Here is a 13586-nt window from a genome sequence, read left to right on the forward strand (position 1 = left end):
AAAAACAGAAGAATTTGACCGAAGACGACGATCGGAAACTGTTTTCCTTGCTCCGCACAAAAAATGGTTTACACTGTTGATTGGTTTTTCCATCACCGTTACCTTTCGTTCCATTTTTATTCTCTGCTCAATTGTTTCTGTTGTTGGTATCAATCGAAACCAAAAAAAAACTACATGACCATCACGGGAAAACACAAACAAATAGGGTGATAAGCCGCAAATTGATCCTATTAGAAGTTTTGGTTTTCCAATTCGATTGTTTTGGACATTTTTTATTTTCCTTTTTCTCGAGTTTATTGCTTTACACTGTATAAATTATACACCTACAAAGAGGTGAAACATTGCCAAACACGAAAGAGAGTAGCAAAAGACTTTCAGAAACATAATGCTTTAATTTAAAAAAGAAATAGAACGGTTAATGTAATTAAAGTATTTACAAAGACAAATTATAACCCTGTTGTGTATGGTTTCTTACCAACGATTACTATGTGCCTTCGATAGCTCAGTTGGTAGAGCGGTGGACTGTAGAGAGAGCACATGATGTTAGAGAGTAGTAATCCATAGGTCACTGGTTCAAATCCGGTTCGAAGGAACGATAACTTTTTTTTTTATTTGCAACAGATAGCTTCACTGTAATATTTATAACTTTTTTTCCAATTTCTATTACCATATTTGTTAAAAATTATTAATTTTATAAAGTACTACAAATGAGAGTAAATTTAATTCGCTTTCCCAAGACTCGGTAGAATTTTTTTTTTGAAATATTTTCTTTATCAAACAAAAATGACGACTTTCCGCCTTGTCCTTCGATCAGATCCTTGTAGCATTTCAATGCTTTTGGTATAAAAATTGCTTTTCTATTGAACTCTATTCTCCATTTAACATAAACAAAACCCGCATTAAATCATTACGGCTTAAGGGAAGCCCCTTGATTAGTCCCTTATCATATATGTTTTTGGGGCATTTACGCTGATTTGATATTGGTGATATAAAAGAACTAATAGAAATCATTCAAACAGCAAAGTTCGTTATTATTAAGATTCATTTTATGCACAACCAGTCATGATGAAATGAGAAGTCGGAGAAAAAAAATGGCATCCAAACTCATCCGTCCCCTGGCGAAATTTACCAGATACAAATGCTTAACGGTGGGCAAAGATTTATCTTGCTCCAGTTTATCACTTAATTAACACGTTAACACGTGTAAATGATCTGCTTGTTGATAATTAATTGACACCAACCACCGGCCAGGACATTCGTCCGCCACGGGGCACGAAATCTGTTCCACCTTCTGGGGTTGTTGTGTGGCCAGAAGGAAAACAAACGGTTGGTCCATTCGCTCCCTAGAAGCGAGAAGAATGTTTTTACAGTGCGGGCTGAAAATATAGAGCTAGTCTTGGAAAACGAGGCTAAAGTCTGAAACACGACCCCCCCCACTCACGGTCACTCATCTGCGTGTCAATTTTTCGTACAGGGTGGTTCGGAGACTATGCAATGTGGCCTGAATTTGATTTTTTTTACAATTACTATTAAATTGTAAGGAGGTTTTCGCATAGTGAAAAGTGATTTATTCATCGAGGAACCAAGTTCCATACGCTGTTTGTGAAACCGTAAAATTTTCCTCATTTTTGGCCCAACTTTGCCCCATAGCTCCGCCGGTATCCAAGATATCGCCAAACTTTCTTCTGGCCATGGCTAGATGGCACTTGTGGCTAGATTTCGTCCATGCACCACTAATCGCTACCATGTCTGTGGCCGGAGCTATTCGCGAAAGCTCCAACGGTTCGCCAATCTTTGACCTGTGGTCGATAGATGGCACCAATTGCTACATTTTCTTCTTCGACGGCCATGCCCTCAGGTGTCTGTGTCTCGAAACATAATTAAAAAACACGCAACCGATTTCGAACCACCCTGCACGAAAAAAAGTCACTCAAATGAGTGCCCGTGAGTGGGGGGGGTCGTGTTTCAGACTTTAGCCGAAAACGATACTTTAAAGCGATTTGTTGTGTAATGGATGTAGTTATTGAAAACAAAAATGTAGGAAAATAGTATTGATATAACAACAAAGTTAAGCTGAATAATTGGGGAATGCATTACAATATCTTCTGTTACTATTTAAGCTACTACTGTACAACCAACAACCATCCATTTCTAACCCTCCGTGTGCGTTCATTGGCACTCTTTCTTTGCCAGCAATCTCGGCTTTACAGCGTGTCTTCTCTAGCAGAACTCGTAACTCGTAAGGGTGTATCAAAATCACCCCGTCGCATAGGGAACCCGCACCATGAGCCTTCTGACGCCTGCCATCCGCCCTCCAAACCACCGGGCTTTGTAACAACTTTATTAAATTTGTAGCAAATCCCTTCGCACCACAAGAGCCATCCGTACGTGGCGGAGTGGAAAAGGGAATAGAGAAGGGACGAAAAAAACACGGGAAAACAAAAACCGTATGGAATGAGGTGTATTTTCATCAAACCACAAAATGAATATATAAATAATCCCCGGACGAATGACGACCCCGTACGCGTACACACGCAACACGACCACGGCCACAAATCCCTATTTGGCGTTTTGGATGTGTTTTTTTTTTGTTTAGTTGTCCCACGAAAGGAAGCTTCCAACGAGAAGGAGGATGGATGGAATCATGCCAAAGCATATGGAGTTCTTCTGGAAATGGGAAGCGGCCGTGACGGTGAGCCGTGAAGGAGAATGCAGACGAAAGCTGAAACCCGATAATAGAGTGAAAGGATGCTTGAACATTGAAAGGTACTCAAAAGTAGCTGGGAAAGCAAGACGGCAGGCAGGTGCTACGTCGTTCCAAAACGTTGGCCAAACGGTGATGGTGGAAAAGAAAATGGCGACTTAAGTATGTGTTTTTTTTTGTTTTTTGTTGGGCGGAAAGGCGTTTGGGAGAAAAACCCCTAGCCCGGGGTTGTAACATGCAACTGTTCGCCAAAGCACTCAGGCAATGTCTGGTGCCTGCCAGCAATGGAGCGGCTTCTTGGCGACTCACCAAAGCACCGGAAGGAAGTCAGCCATTTTGGCAGTTTCAGTTCCTATTGGCAAGGAAAGGAGAGCTCCATCGAAAGTTTGTACATGGTGCAAAAAAAGGGAGAAGCTCGAGAATGTTGTTATCAACAGTGTGAGAGAGCACCAAGCGTATGCGAATACATAGTGAATTTGCTTCAATATTGAAGAGAGTGTTTAAAGATATTTCAAATGAAAATTAATTCTAAAAAAATAGTAATTACACTTGTTTCTTTAAGTTACTTCAACTTAAGCTTAATTTATGGCATTTTATATAAAAATAAATGGCTGCTTGCATATTACTACAGGCGATTTGAATTACTTTGATACTCCATTCAATGGGTAAAAAATGTAGAGACAAATTATACAACTCATAAAACCATCAGGAGTTATGAAAAATTAAGAAAAATAACAAATTGACAAAAAAAAACATTTTTTCAAATGTTATTCGTACGGAGACTTCAACAACAAAGCGACGAACCTCGCAGATGTTGATAAAATTCTTCACCACGAGGGACACGTCCTGACGAAATGCTAGTAAATAAGAGAATGATTTAGTTAATTTGAAATAAAAAAACATGCACTTTTGATTAACTTAAGTGTATCAAACACTCCTTAAACTAAGTGGTATCGCTGGGACCGAGGGTAATCATGATTCTCAAAATAGTTGAAACTTAAAAACAATCATTAAAGTCTTAAAGTATGAGACATCCTACAACATTTGAGGGTTGCAAAAATAAAGAAAAAAATAGTTTTTAACTTCCAATACAAAAATCTATTATTTTCAATTAGAAGTCCTTGTGGGTTCTTTTCTTTAAGAATTTTCTTTCACAAAGACCTACAATACAATAGAACAAATAGTGTATGCGTACTTAATAAAGTTATCCATCGTAGAATAATAATAATAATAATAATAATAATAATAGTGTCTACAGAGGACCTAAAACCGAAAGCATTTGACTAGCGTTCAGTAAGCAAAACCTAAAAAAGAACAAAAAAAGGCACCGAATCTTTTTCGCCACTACCCGACGGTACAATTTTATTATCATTCATGCGTAGCAACGAACTAAATGTACCATAAATTATGCATTCATCCGTCGCCAGAACGTTTCGGAACACCCGCCCGGTGGTAGTCCATTTGTTCTCTGTCCTTCGCAAAAAGTAACCACACGCGGGCTAATTCGTGAAGGGCCAACGACAGAAAAGGGACAAATGAATAAAAAGTGATTTTTTCCCAAAAAAAAAAAAACAAAAAACACACACAACTACACTATCACAGAAAGGGAAGGAGATGATAACGGTAGAAGAAGATTAAGCAGCAAATCAAGCAAATAGTAAAATATGCTTAACTGTCAACACTGAATGAAATAAATGGCTAATGAGCATTACGCACTACGTCACAATACATAGGGGAATGGGGTTAAAAAGAGAAAAAGTTGACTTGTGACCACCCCAAAAACTATGAGGGCGTGTAACGAGAACTTACCGAAAATCAATTCACTCAATTGAATTGAACGAGTTTTCTTTTTTTTTGGTCGTTGTTGTAGCTCTTAAGTAGGGTGACCAGTAAGGGGTCAAACAAATGGTAAGGGGTGCACATAGAATATTTTGTGGAACTAGGTCAAAATATTTGCGAATTTGTTTTTTCTTTGAGAACAAAGTTTTTTTCAGAAATATTCGTTTGTTATTATTTTTTTACTATTTTTTCTTATTTTATTTTTTATCTCTTTAACCCGTCTGTATCGTCACGGAACATATAGAATCCATCATTATCATCGTCATCATCGGGAGTATCATTATTGAATATCATATAAATGCTACCGGCGCTAGTAGAAATGTCCATAGACCCATTAGAATGTGTTGACCAAATAGACCGGAAAAAGTGATTTCTGCTCATCGTTACTTTAGTCTCGTATTGCGTCTCATGTGTCCGTGTGTATATATTTTTTATGCCCTATAACTCTATCAGGGGGTTTTTCTCCCCCTCATGGTTCAATACCCTCTGCTCTCATCACACGCACGTTGTACGTCCTTCAGAACCTTCTTCACGGCCTGCACGTGAACGACGCAATCGGAGGTTGGGAGCCAACAATAAATTCCGGTCCAACAGAACGACAACATTTGCCCGGCAGGACGGTTTCTCTTTAGCACGCTGCTGACAAAGGCACTTTAGACGATCGTCGGGCACAGTTTGGTCCAGTTTTTTTTTTTGCTCGCACGGCACAATAAATTACGATCCCTTCCATTGACGGTCTAATCATGTGAGCGATTCCGTCCTGATTGTCGTTGAGCGAACGGACATAGGAACATCTTCTTTTGCGTGGGTATCTGCTTGGCCAGCGGTTATGGCCGAACGGTCGTTTGATTGTCGTTTGTGCGCTCTTGTTGTTTGGTTTCTTTTTTTTTTGCACTGTGAGTTTGGAGATTTGTTTTTTTCTCTGTTACATAGCGAGCATTGTTATAGCGTTTTTTTGGCTAGCAAACGATTATTGCCAATGTTTGGTGTATCGTATTATCCTTTCTGTCCTTTGTTGAGTAAGTCGTTACGCGGATACATATAAGAGATGTTGAGAAACAAAGCAAACGATAAGAAGAAACTAAACTAAAACTAAATGTATAAGCAAAGTGCAACACAAACTTTCAATACATTTATACAAAAAAAGTACAAAAAAGTACAACATGAAAGTTATACAAAACAAAACAGAAGACTAAAACGAAAAATATAATAAAAACAAAATAGAAAAAAACACATAATTTTATGCTCATAAAATAGTGGAAAAGAATTCTTATAACACACTTTTTCATCTTTTGACTTTTATCCCATTAATTTGTTTTCTCCTTGTTATTCTCGATTTCGACTGTGAAGCAAATAATTAGAAAAACGTGTTGAAATTAGTTATAAGACTTCAAAATAAGCATAACAATTGTAAAAAAAATGTATAACGTTACAAGTAAAAGAAAACTAGACAAAAATAAATTAAAATATTAAGAAGTTAAAGTTTGAAAAAAAGGCGAGATAATAAACAATTTTTAAGTATTTTAACTTTAATCCCACCGAAGTACGTCACACGTCATTTTCCACCCCATTTTCCGGCCCAGTTTCGACATGACGCTAAACAACAAATCTGCTTCAGAAATCGGAATGGAATGCGAAAGGAGAATAAAGCCGGTGACGCGTGCCACCAATAACGCCTTGCGTTATGCTATGCAAACAGTTACACCCTGCTCTATACCACGCTGTTCCGGTTGTCATCGCACTATAACCTTGCCCTTTCGATCTTCCTTCCGGTGTCCATCTATCGGATGGACCTACCTCCAACCTTCCACCCGAAAGTCCTTTCCTTGCTTTGTTTAAACATCACGAGAGTCCGTCTCTTTGAACGGATTCGGTCATCCGAAATAGCATGCCCATATGATAGCGTCATGCAGATTGCATACTCATGTTTTTCGCTCTTTTTATCCCACTTTTATTATGTGTTCCCCGTGTTAAGCATGTTTCGGGGCAGTTTGTTTTTTCTTTAGTTTGTTTTTGTGTCACAATCGGCATCCCACACTTGTTTGCATTTTTCAGGACCTTTTTTTTGCGTATGTGTGTCTTTTCTCACTTCTATTATATATCTTCCCACAAGCCGTTTCCAAATTGGTCAAAATCTTCCCTTTTTGACCTCGCGATGAACTCGTGGAAAAACTAAACAAACCCAACTTTTTTTCCTTCTTCCTGGTACGTGTGTTTGCTTACATTAGGAAAATTGGTTTGTTTTAACTCGCTTACACGCGGTCACAAAAGGTTCAGTGTTTGATCGCGATCAAATTGCGATAGTACACAAACACTGGAAACTGTAACGTCGGGAAGCAGGGAAGCAGAGTACTGTTGATGGCCAGTTTGAAGGATGGTTTTATGCTGTCTGGTAAGGGAAAATACCCTTGCCATTCGTGTGCCGTGTGACAGTAAATATTGACTGGTTTTACGAGCAACAAATTGATTTTTTTGCTTAAGGCAGGGGTGTGTCGCTTATGACTCTCGTCGCGTCGCTAAACAATGAGGGGGAGTTGTTTTAAGAGAAACGGTAAAAAATGTTTTATGGTAATTGATGACCGGTGGTACTTTGTTTGTAGTAAGGCGTGAGAAATTCTAGCCCAATGAAACGTATAACTGAGCGATAATAATATAATCAGCACATCATTTCATCCTAAAAGCACGCTATTCCTTTACTGTACCACAACAACGATCCATAAGTTGTCGTAAAATGTTTATTTTCTCCATGAAATGCATTGGACTTGTTCTTCGTTCGAACTGTCGTTGAAGATGGTTGCGAAAAGAAAATCTCTACAGTGGAGTTACTTAGAAGCCTTTCTTTTCTTTGCCATCGAGTAAATTTACTATCAGTGATCATCAAAGTCGGACGACCGGGAACTATTCCTTGAGTATTGGAGGATTTACATCGTTGGAAATACTTTATAAACCTACCACAAGCATTTTGAGACTAGCTTTTAGGGCATAATATATAGCTCAGCAAATTTGTTTTTCATACTATTTTGTAATATTCAGAGTTTTAATCAGAGTTTAATAAACGTATACACAGAGAGCACTGCTCCACGTAGTGTTTTGATTAAATCTTCTAAGTGAATCGTGGAAGATGGTGGAACCCATAGTATATTCCTACAACATATCCTAGGTTATGAACGTGTCAATATGGCAGACTTCCTCTCCACATCAGACTGAGCTGTGTATGTGGGTGAGAGCCTCCGATAAGCAGGTACTTCGTATTCATAGTGTTGTTTCTCAATCCTATATTTTTGCCCATGCGTTTGTATATCGCCTCAGATCAGATTATTCGCAACACAATGGAATTAGAAAAGACGAATTAAAACCGTATCCAGGGAGCGCAACTGGATCAACGTCTTTGAAGCTCGAACCATGTACCTCATTCATTACGGGGTTGAAGAGTAATTCAAGACTCCCAAAGAACACATATTGCTGCATATTTTCCCAAATAATCCCGTATATTCTAGGCATCTTTGTAAGATCTGCCGCAGAGTGAAAATCGGTAGCCCTATAGATTTAATAGCGATGGATAGTTGGAGTCTGCGGTATTTACGAGTATTATCGGTTTTTCTACTATCAAAAAATGTCAATATAAACAATGGTTATCTCGAATTGAAGTTATAATATTGCGTTTTCTTTAAAAATTTAATTTTTAATTTAATTTAAATCCTGACGTCAAGTCGTTCCATAAATACAAACGAAACTTTATCAATCTTCGCACCATTGAGCTTTCAGAGCAGGCTGAGCTTTCGATCTAAAAAAGACAGTAGTTTGACACGCCTGCATTTGACAGCTGCCATCAGCTGTTTGCATTGCCGTTTGTTTACATCTCATCGTGCCGTGTACCGTAAACAGGCACACAGTTTCTTGTGTTTTGTGTTATTTTTTACCGGTTTTTATTGTTATTTCATTATGAGTGCTTCCGAAACAGCACCGGCGAATGTGCCCAGTGATGCTCCGGCCCATTGTCCCGGCACACAGAGTGAAGATGCTGGCAAAGCTTCCGCTTGTGCTGGATGTCCCAATCAGCAAGTGTGTGCAACCGGTCCAAAAGGTCCAGATCCGGCGATAGCACTAGTGAAGGAGAAGCTGTCTGATGTTCGCAACAAACTGCTGGTCCTATCGGGTAAGGGTGGCGTTGGTAAGAGCACAGTAACGGCACTTCTTTCCCGCGCCATGGCACATCGCAATCCGGACCAGAACTTTGGCGTGCTCGATATCGACATTTGTGGACCGTCACAGCCCCGCGTACTGGGCGTGCTGGGCGAACAGGTGCATCAGTCCGGATCGGGCTGGTCACCGGTGTACATCGAGGACAATCTCAGCCTAATGTCGATCGGGTTCCTGCTTGGCAGTCCGGATGACGCAATCATATGGCGCGGACCGAAGAAGAACGGCATGATTCGACAGTTTCTCACCGAGGTGGACTGGGGACAGCTGGACTATCTGCTGCTGGATACACCGCCAGGTACGTCGGATGAACATCTGTCCGCAACGACCTTCCTCAAGGGTACGGACGGTTCGTGGGGTGCGATTCTAGTGACAACGCCGCAGGAAGTGGCATTACTTGATGTGCGAAAGGAAATATCGTTCTGCAAGAAACTGGCCATCCCGGTGGTGGGCGTCATCGAGAACATGACCGCATTCGTATGCCCCAAATGCACTACAGAAACGCGAATTTTTCCCGCCCGTACCGGTGGTGCTGAACAGATGTGCACGGAAATGGAAGTACCGTATCTCGGCCAGTTGCCGCTTGATCCCCGGCTGACCAAGTGTTGCGATGAGGGTAAAGATTTCGTCACGGAATTCTCCACCAGTCCCGCTGTGAAAGCGCTCGAAGAAATTGTAACGAAAGTAAGACAGTTTTTTGGAGACGAAAAAGGCAAACAATAAAATCCAGCACCAAATGAGGCCTATTATCAATTCCTTCTCACATTAGTGGCAATACATACGTGTCATTCATTTGTTTTTGCTTTTTTATTAGTTGGTTATAGGTGTGTTTTTATGTTTGAGTTTTCTTTTGCATGCACCCTTATTCGTTCCGTTTCGCATGGACAACAAACAACGAAACTGGATTTCTGTTTTCCCTCTCCTGGTCCATTCTATGAGGCTAAATTGCTTACAAAATCTGTCCACTTTGGATGAAGATGAATGTATTATTGGGTGAATGGGAGTAGGAGCATATCCGATTTTCTACCACGGCGTTTGTAATAAGCAACACGTCTCACGTATCTCTCCTTATCGCGTGCGTGACCATGATGACTAATCTACAACCCCAACCGGACTCACGGTAATCTTTAATACGGTTTGAAAGAAAAATGGAGCGAAAGCAAAAAAAAACTGCTTCTAACAGGAAAAGTAAGAAATTTAGAAATTGAAACTAAATTGCTACCAGCTTCATAAACGTGCGCACCAACACAAACGCGACGCACTGTATGCGGTCTGTTATCTTCTGAGCTAAGACAACATTTTATCAGAAGACAGAAATCAGTCACTGCACAGTCGCCCTTTTCACGATAAGAATGTAATGCTCATGTATACAGGAGTACCTATCGTATCAAATGTAACTATCTTTTCCCAGGCAAAACTATTTGCAAACATCATTACAGCTTCTCTCAAGTATCTTCATCATTTGTTGAGATCAAACTAATTGCGATCGCTACTAAAGAAAAAGAGAGGAAATAAACTAAATCTGTTACAAAATAAAACGGTTTTATATGACGATGTGTTTCACTGTATTACGTATGAGATATAATGGTTGTTTTAAGGTCGCGCTCACATTTATTCGATCGGGAAACTAAATCAGGGTAGATACAAACTTAAAACTATCGGAACAAATGTGTTATGAAAGTTATGTATGCTTGTGTATATATATACTGGGAAAGGTGAACGAAATACCATAGAATAAGCGAGCAAAGGAAGATCGCAAAATGTAAATAAAAAGAAAGAAAACCTCATCAGACATCGATTTGCGGGATAATAGGAAAGGAAAGTGTTTAAAATAAGAAAACAAAGGAAACAAGCAAAAACAAAATACTTCACTGCTACTTAAACACGATATAATAAGAATAATGAACTTAGTATCATATTACACGCAATAATTACAGGCAACATATCTAACCCATTACTAAATAAATTGAATTTTACTAACATACTAGCGCGTTCGTTATTCGCGTATACGCTTTGTTGTTTGCCATTTTTCAAATGATGTTTCATTTTTGGTTGGTGCTTTTCCTTCACGACAAAGCTCTTATTTTCATCGCTTAAAAACGAAACTTTAGCGCGATGCTTGGTACCACCGTTGGGAAAAACTGTGGACTTTTGTTGGTTAAAAAAAAATCATACAAAACGTTATGTTGTTACTTGTGTATTCGACAAAAAAAATGGAAAGTTTTATGTGCCGAAAACAAAACGGAAAAGCATTACTTTCTTCTTTTCTCTCTGTTTAAAAACCAAACGATACAATCGAAACTGCCATTAAACTCAACATTTTTGCTACGACGTAAGCACAAATCAATACCAGCGAGGTTTGTGTTCTGCTGCTCTAGCGATACCTTGTGACGTATGTGGGAATGGCGAAAAGAACATAACCGATGCACGGGACGCATCTTCACAATGAGGCAAAAAGGAAAGGTTTAAAATTAGCAATAAAATCACATCGAACGACGATGCGTACAATGCACGGCAAGGCATAAAGGTGTGCAGTAAAACAAAACAAAAATAATGACTCTGTGCTGTACACACGCGCGGGGGGGGGGGGGGGGTTAGGATCATTCTGATTTGAATGTGAAGTCCTAGTTGCGATCTGCAGACGATCACCGTGTGATGGTGATGACAGGAGAGATAATTTTGCTTATGGATGGTAGACTCTGTGACGACGGTCGCCCGGAGTGCCTTTTCTACATTGCAATTTCCCTTAAACGGTTGTCACCGAGGCAGACGGGGTTCCACCCACCGCTGATGGGTGAACGCCCGCTAGAACCGAAGGTGCAGCAGCAGACGAACCGGCAGCTGCCACCGGTACACCACCGGCGGCTAGCGACGCCAACGAGGACGAGGACGATGATGCTGGTAGAGTTTGTGCTTTTAATTGTCACTTTTCCGTCGCTACCGGCTGATAGCGTGGCTTACTGTGGGTGAACGGCAGGTATCGGTATTTGATCATATGCTAAAAACAAAAACGGTTCGGAAAATGTATTATTATATGGAGACGATCATAAACTTAACAGCTTCGTCCGATTACAAACCTTGATTTGCCGCTTCATCGTAATGCAGAAAAGTGTGATGAAGTAAAGCACCAATATTGGCCAAAAGACCGGCACGTTGAACATGTCGAAAAAGGTACAGACGATACCAATCACCGTACTTTTGCTGATGGCGTACCAAAACTTAAATTCCGGTAACCGCCGAATAAACGGTCGGAACTCTTCATTTGCCTTCGTTGGCAGCTCTGGACCTTGGTCATCTGTTGTGGATGTAATGAGGAACGTTACTAATACTAATAGCCGCACCGAGACGACGTGTCTTACCGTCCAAATCGAGTGCCGGATCGATTTTCGGCGTCAGGAAAGCGATGAACAGATTTAGATGATAAATGCCGAGCGCGTACGTTACAATGTACCAGCCTTGTTTGGTGAATACCCGCAGGAGAAATAAACCTATCAAACCCAGTGCGGCCGCCCACCGCACCTTCGTATGCGGTGTCCATTTGTCCAGTTGAAGTTGATAAAGCTGCAAATGACAAGAATGCAACATTTAGGTCAAGGTACATTAAAGTGAAATGCATTTCACTCCTGCAAACGTCTGATTGAGCGGCCGATAGACTAAATTAAAATGTCATTACGATCGTCCGACCGGTGCAGTTTGCATTTTTGTCTGCTTACCTGTCCTATTCTCTTAAAGAATTGTGCTACCACATTACTGCTAGCCGGCGACGAAGATTCTTCGTTCATCATCTTGAGCGGTGATACACTGTGTAGCCGTTAGTGTGAAGTCACCGACCACGCCAATGCTGCTGCCGCTGTACTTTTTCCAATCCACGTCCAGAAATCAAATCTGCCTGCGGTACAAAAGTGCATACGGTGGCATAAATAAGCGTGCAGTCGCCAACAGCAAAACAGCGGTGTAATGTTGCTGGTTCAATTTGCTGGCCTTCCCCACCCTGTTTCGCGATAGATATCCACGACACTGTAATCCAATTATGTTGTGTGACGTTTCGAGTAGGGTGTCCCGTACCCAGAGCAATCTGTAAACGACAGTAAGGGGAATGAATGAATTTAAGTATCCGATTGATTTGAAGCTTCACGTACTTACACAAAGATTGTACAGCTTTTTAAGGGACAATGTTGACCCCGTCCGTGTTGGCAGTACAAAACCAAAACCCAGATAAACGCGATCAATAACAGTTAGGAATATGGAAACAAAAATAACAAAACACAATTCATACAGTTTCCAACGTTAACCTAGGCACGATTATCACTCGGCCATTAGCAATCCAAATAATGCAATGTAACGAAATAATGTACCGAAACTGATTACACGAGTAAGAAAAAAAAATCCCATACCCAGTTGCCTTCGGTATCACAGCCACTTGCGAACCTATGAGCTGTTACATAGCGCGATGCTTTCGTTTGCTGTTTTCTTGCTTTCCGGCGAACAGGATATTTCCTCGATATCGCGCTAGTCACAAGACGGATGCAGTATTGCCGTTTCGCACCGTCAGATGATCGTAGATGTGCGGGGGTGAAATATTTTGGAAACAATTTCACGACAAATTCGTGATATTCTTGGAATGACGAAAAAGTGATGACCGTCACAACCACGTCAATCTTGCCGGACTGCTAGGGTAGTTGTCAAAGCTATGTTTGCCAAAAGTGTATGTCTGCGCTGAGACGGTTTTGTATGGGCTGCAGGCACGTTGCGTACTTTGTTTGCTGAGAACAGGTATGCAACACTGAAGCTACTTCAACAACACCAATTTCGGAAATGTCAAATTGATAACACATTAGGAGCA

General features: G+C 40.5%; 2 protein-coding genes and 1 non-coding gene across 7 annotated transcripts; 2 read left to right on the top strand and 1 right to left on the bottom strand.

The window, feature by feature from the left end:
• Positions 1–491: 491 nt before the first annotated feature.
• Trnay-gua (transfer RNA tyrosine (anticodon GUA)) lies at positions 492–592 on the top strand. Its single transcript has 2 exons — positions 492–528; positions 557–592. It is a non-coding gene; the product is annotated as a tRNA-Tyr (tRNA).
• A 7767-nt stretch (positions 593–8359) lies between these two features.
• LOC125770039 (cytosolic Fe-S cluster assembly factor NUBP1 homolog) lies at positions 8360–9480 on the top strand. The gene has a single exon (XM_049439220.1). The coding sequence runs from the start codon at positions 8486–8488 to the stop codon at positions 9464–9466; it is 981 nt and encodes a 326-aa protein (XP_049295177.1). The 5' UTR covers positions 8360–8485; the 3' UTR covers positions 9467–9480.
• Positions 9481–9531: 51 nt separating this feature from the next.
• On the bottom strand, positions 9532–13518 carry LOC125770048 (protein RER1). Of its 5 annotated transcripts, none has more exons than XM_049439227.1 (6): positions 13138–13518; positions 12887–12901; positions 12457–12818; positions 12103–12304; positions 11821–12038; positions 9532–11741 (listed from the first exon to the last, which is right to left on the bottom strand). In XM_049439227.1, the coding sequence occupies exons 3-6, from the start codon at positions 12526–12528 to the stop codon at positions 11667–11669; spliced, it is 567 nt and encodes a 188-aa protein (XP_049295184.1). In that variant the 5' UTR covers positions 12529–12818; positions 12887–12901; positions 13138–13518; the 3' UTR covers positions 9532–11666. The 5 variants fall into 5 exon arrangements, with proteins under 5 accessions (XP_049295184.1, XP_049295187.1, XP_049295189.1 ...); XM_049439230.1 differs by having other exon boundaries at positions 12883–12901; XM_049439232.1 differs by lacking the exon at positions 12887–12901 and having other exon boundaries at positions 12457–12632.
• Positions 13519–13586: the final 68 nt, after the last annotated feature.

The sequence above is a fragment of the Anopheles funestus genome, chromosome 3RL, assembly GCF_943734845.2.
Source record: "Anopheles funestus chromosome 3RL, idAnoFuneDA-416_04, whole genome shotgun sequence".
NCBI lineage: Eukaryota > Metazoa > Arthropoda > Insecta > Diptera > Culicidae > Anopheles > Anopheles funestus.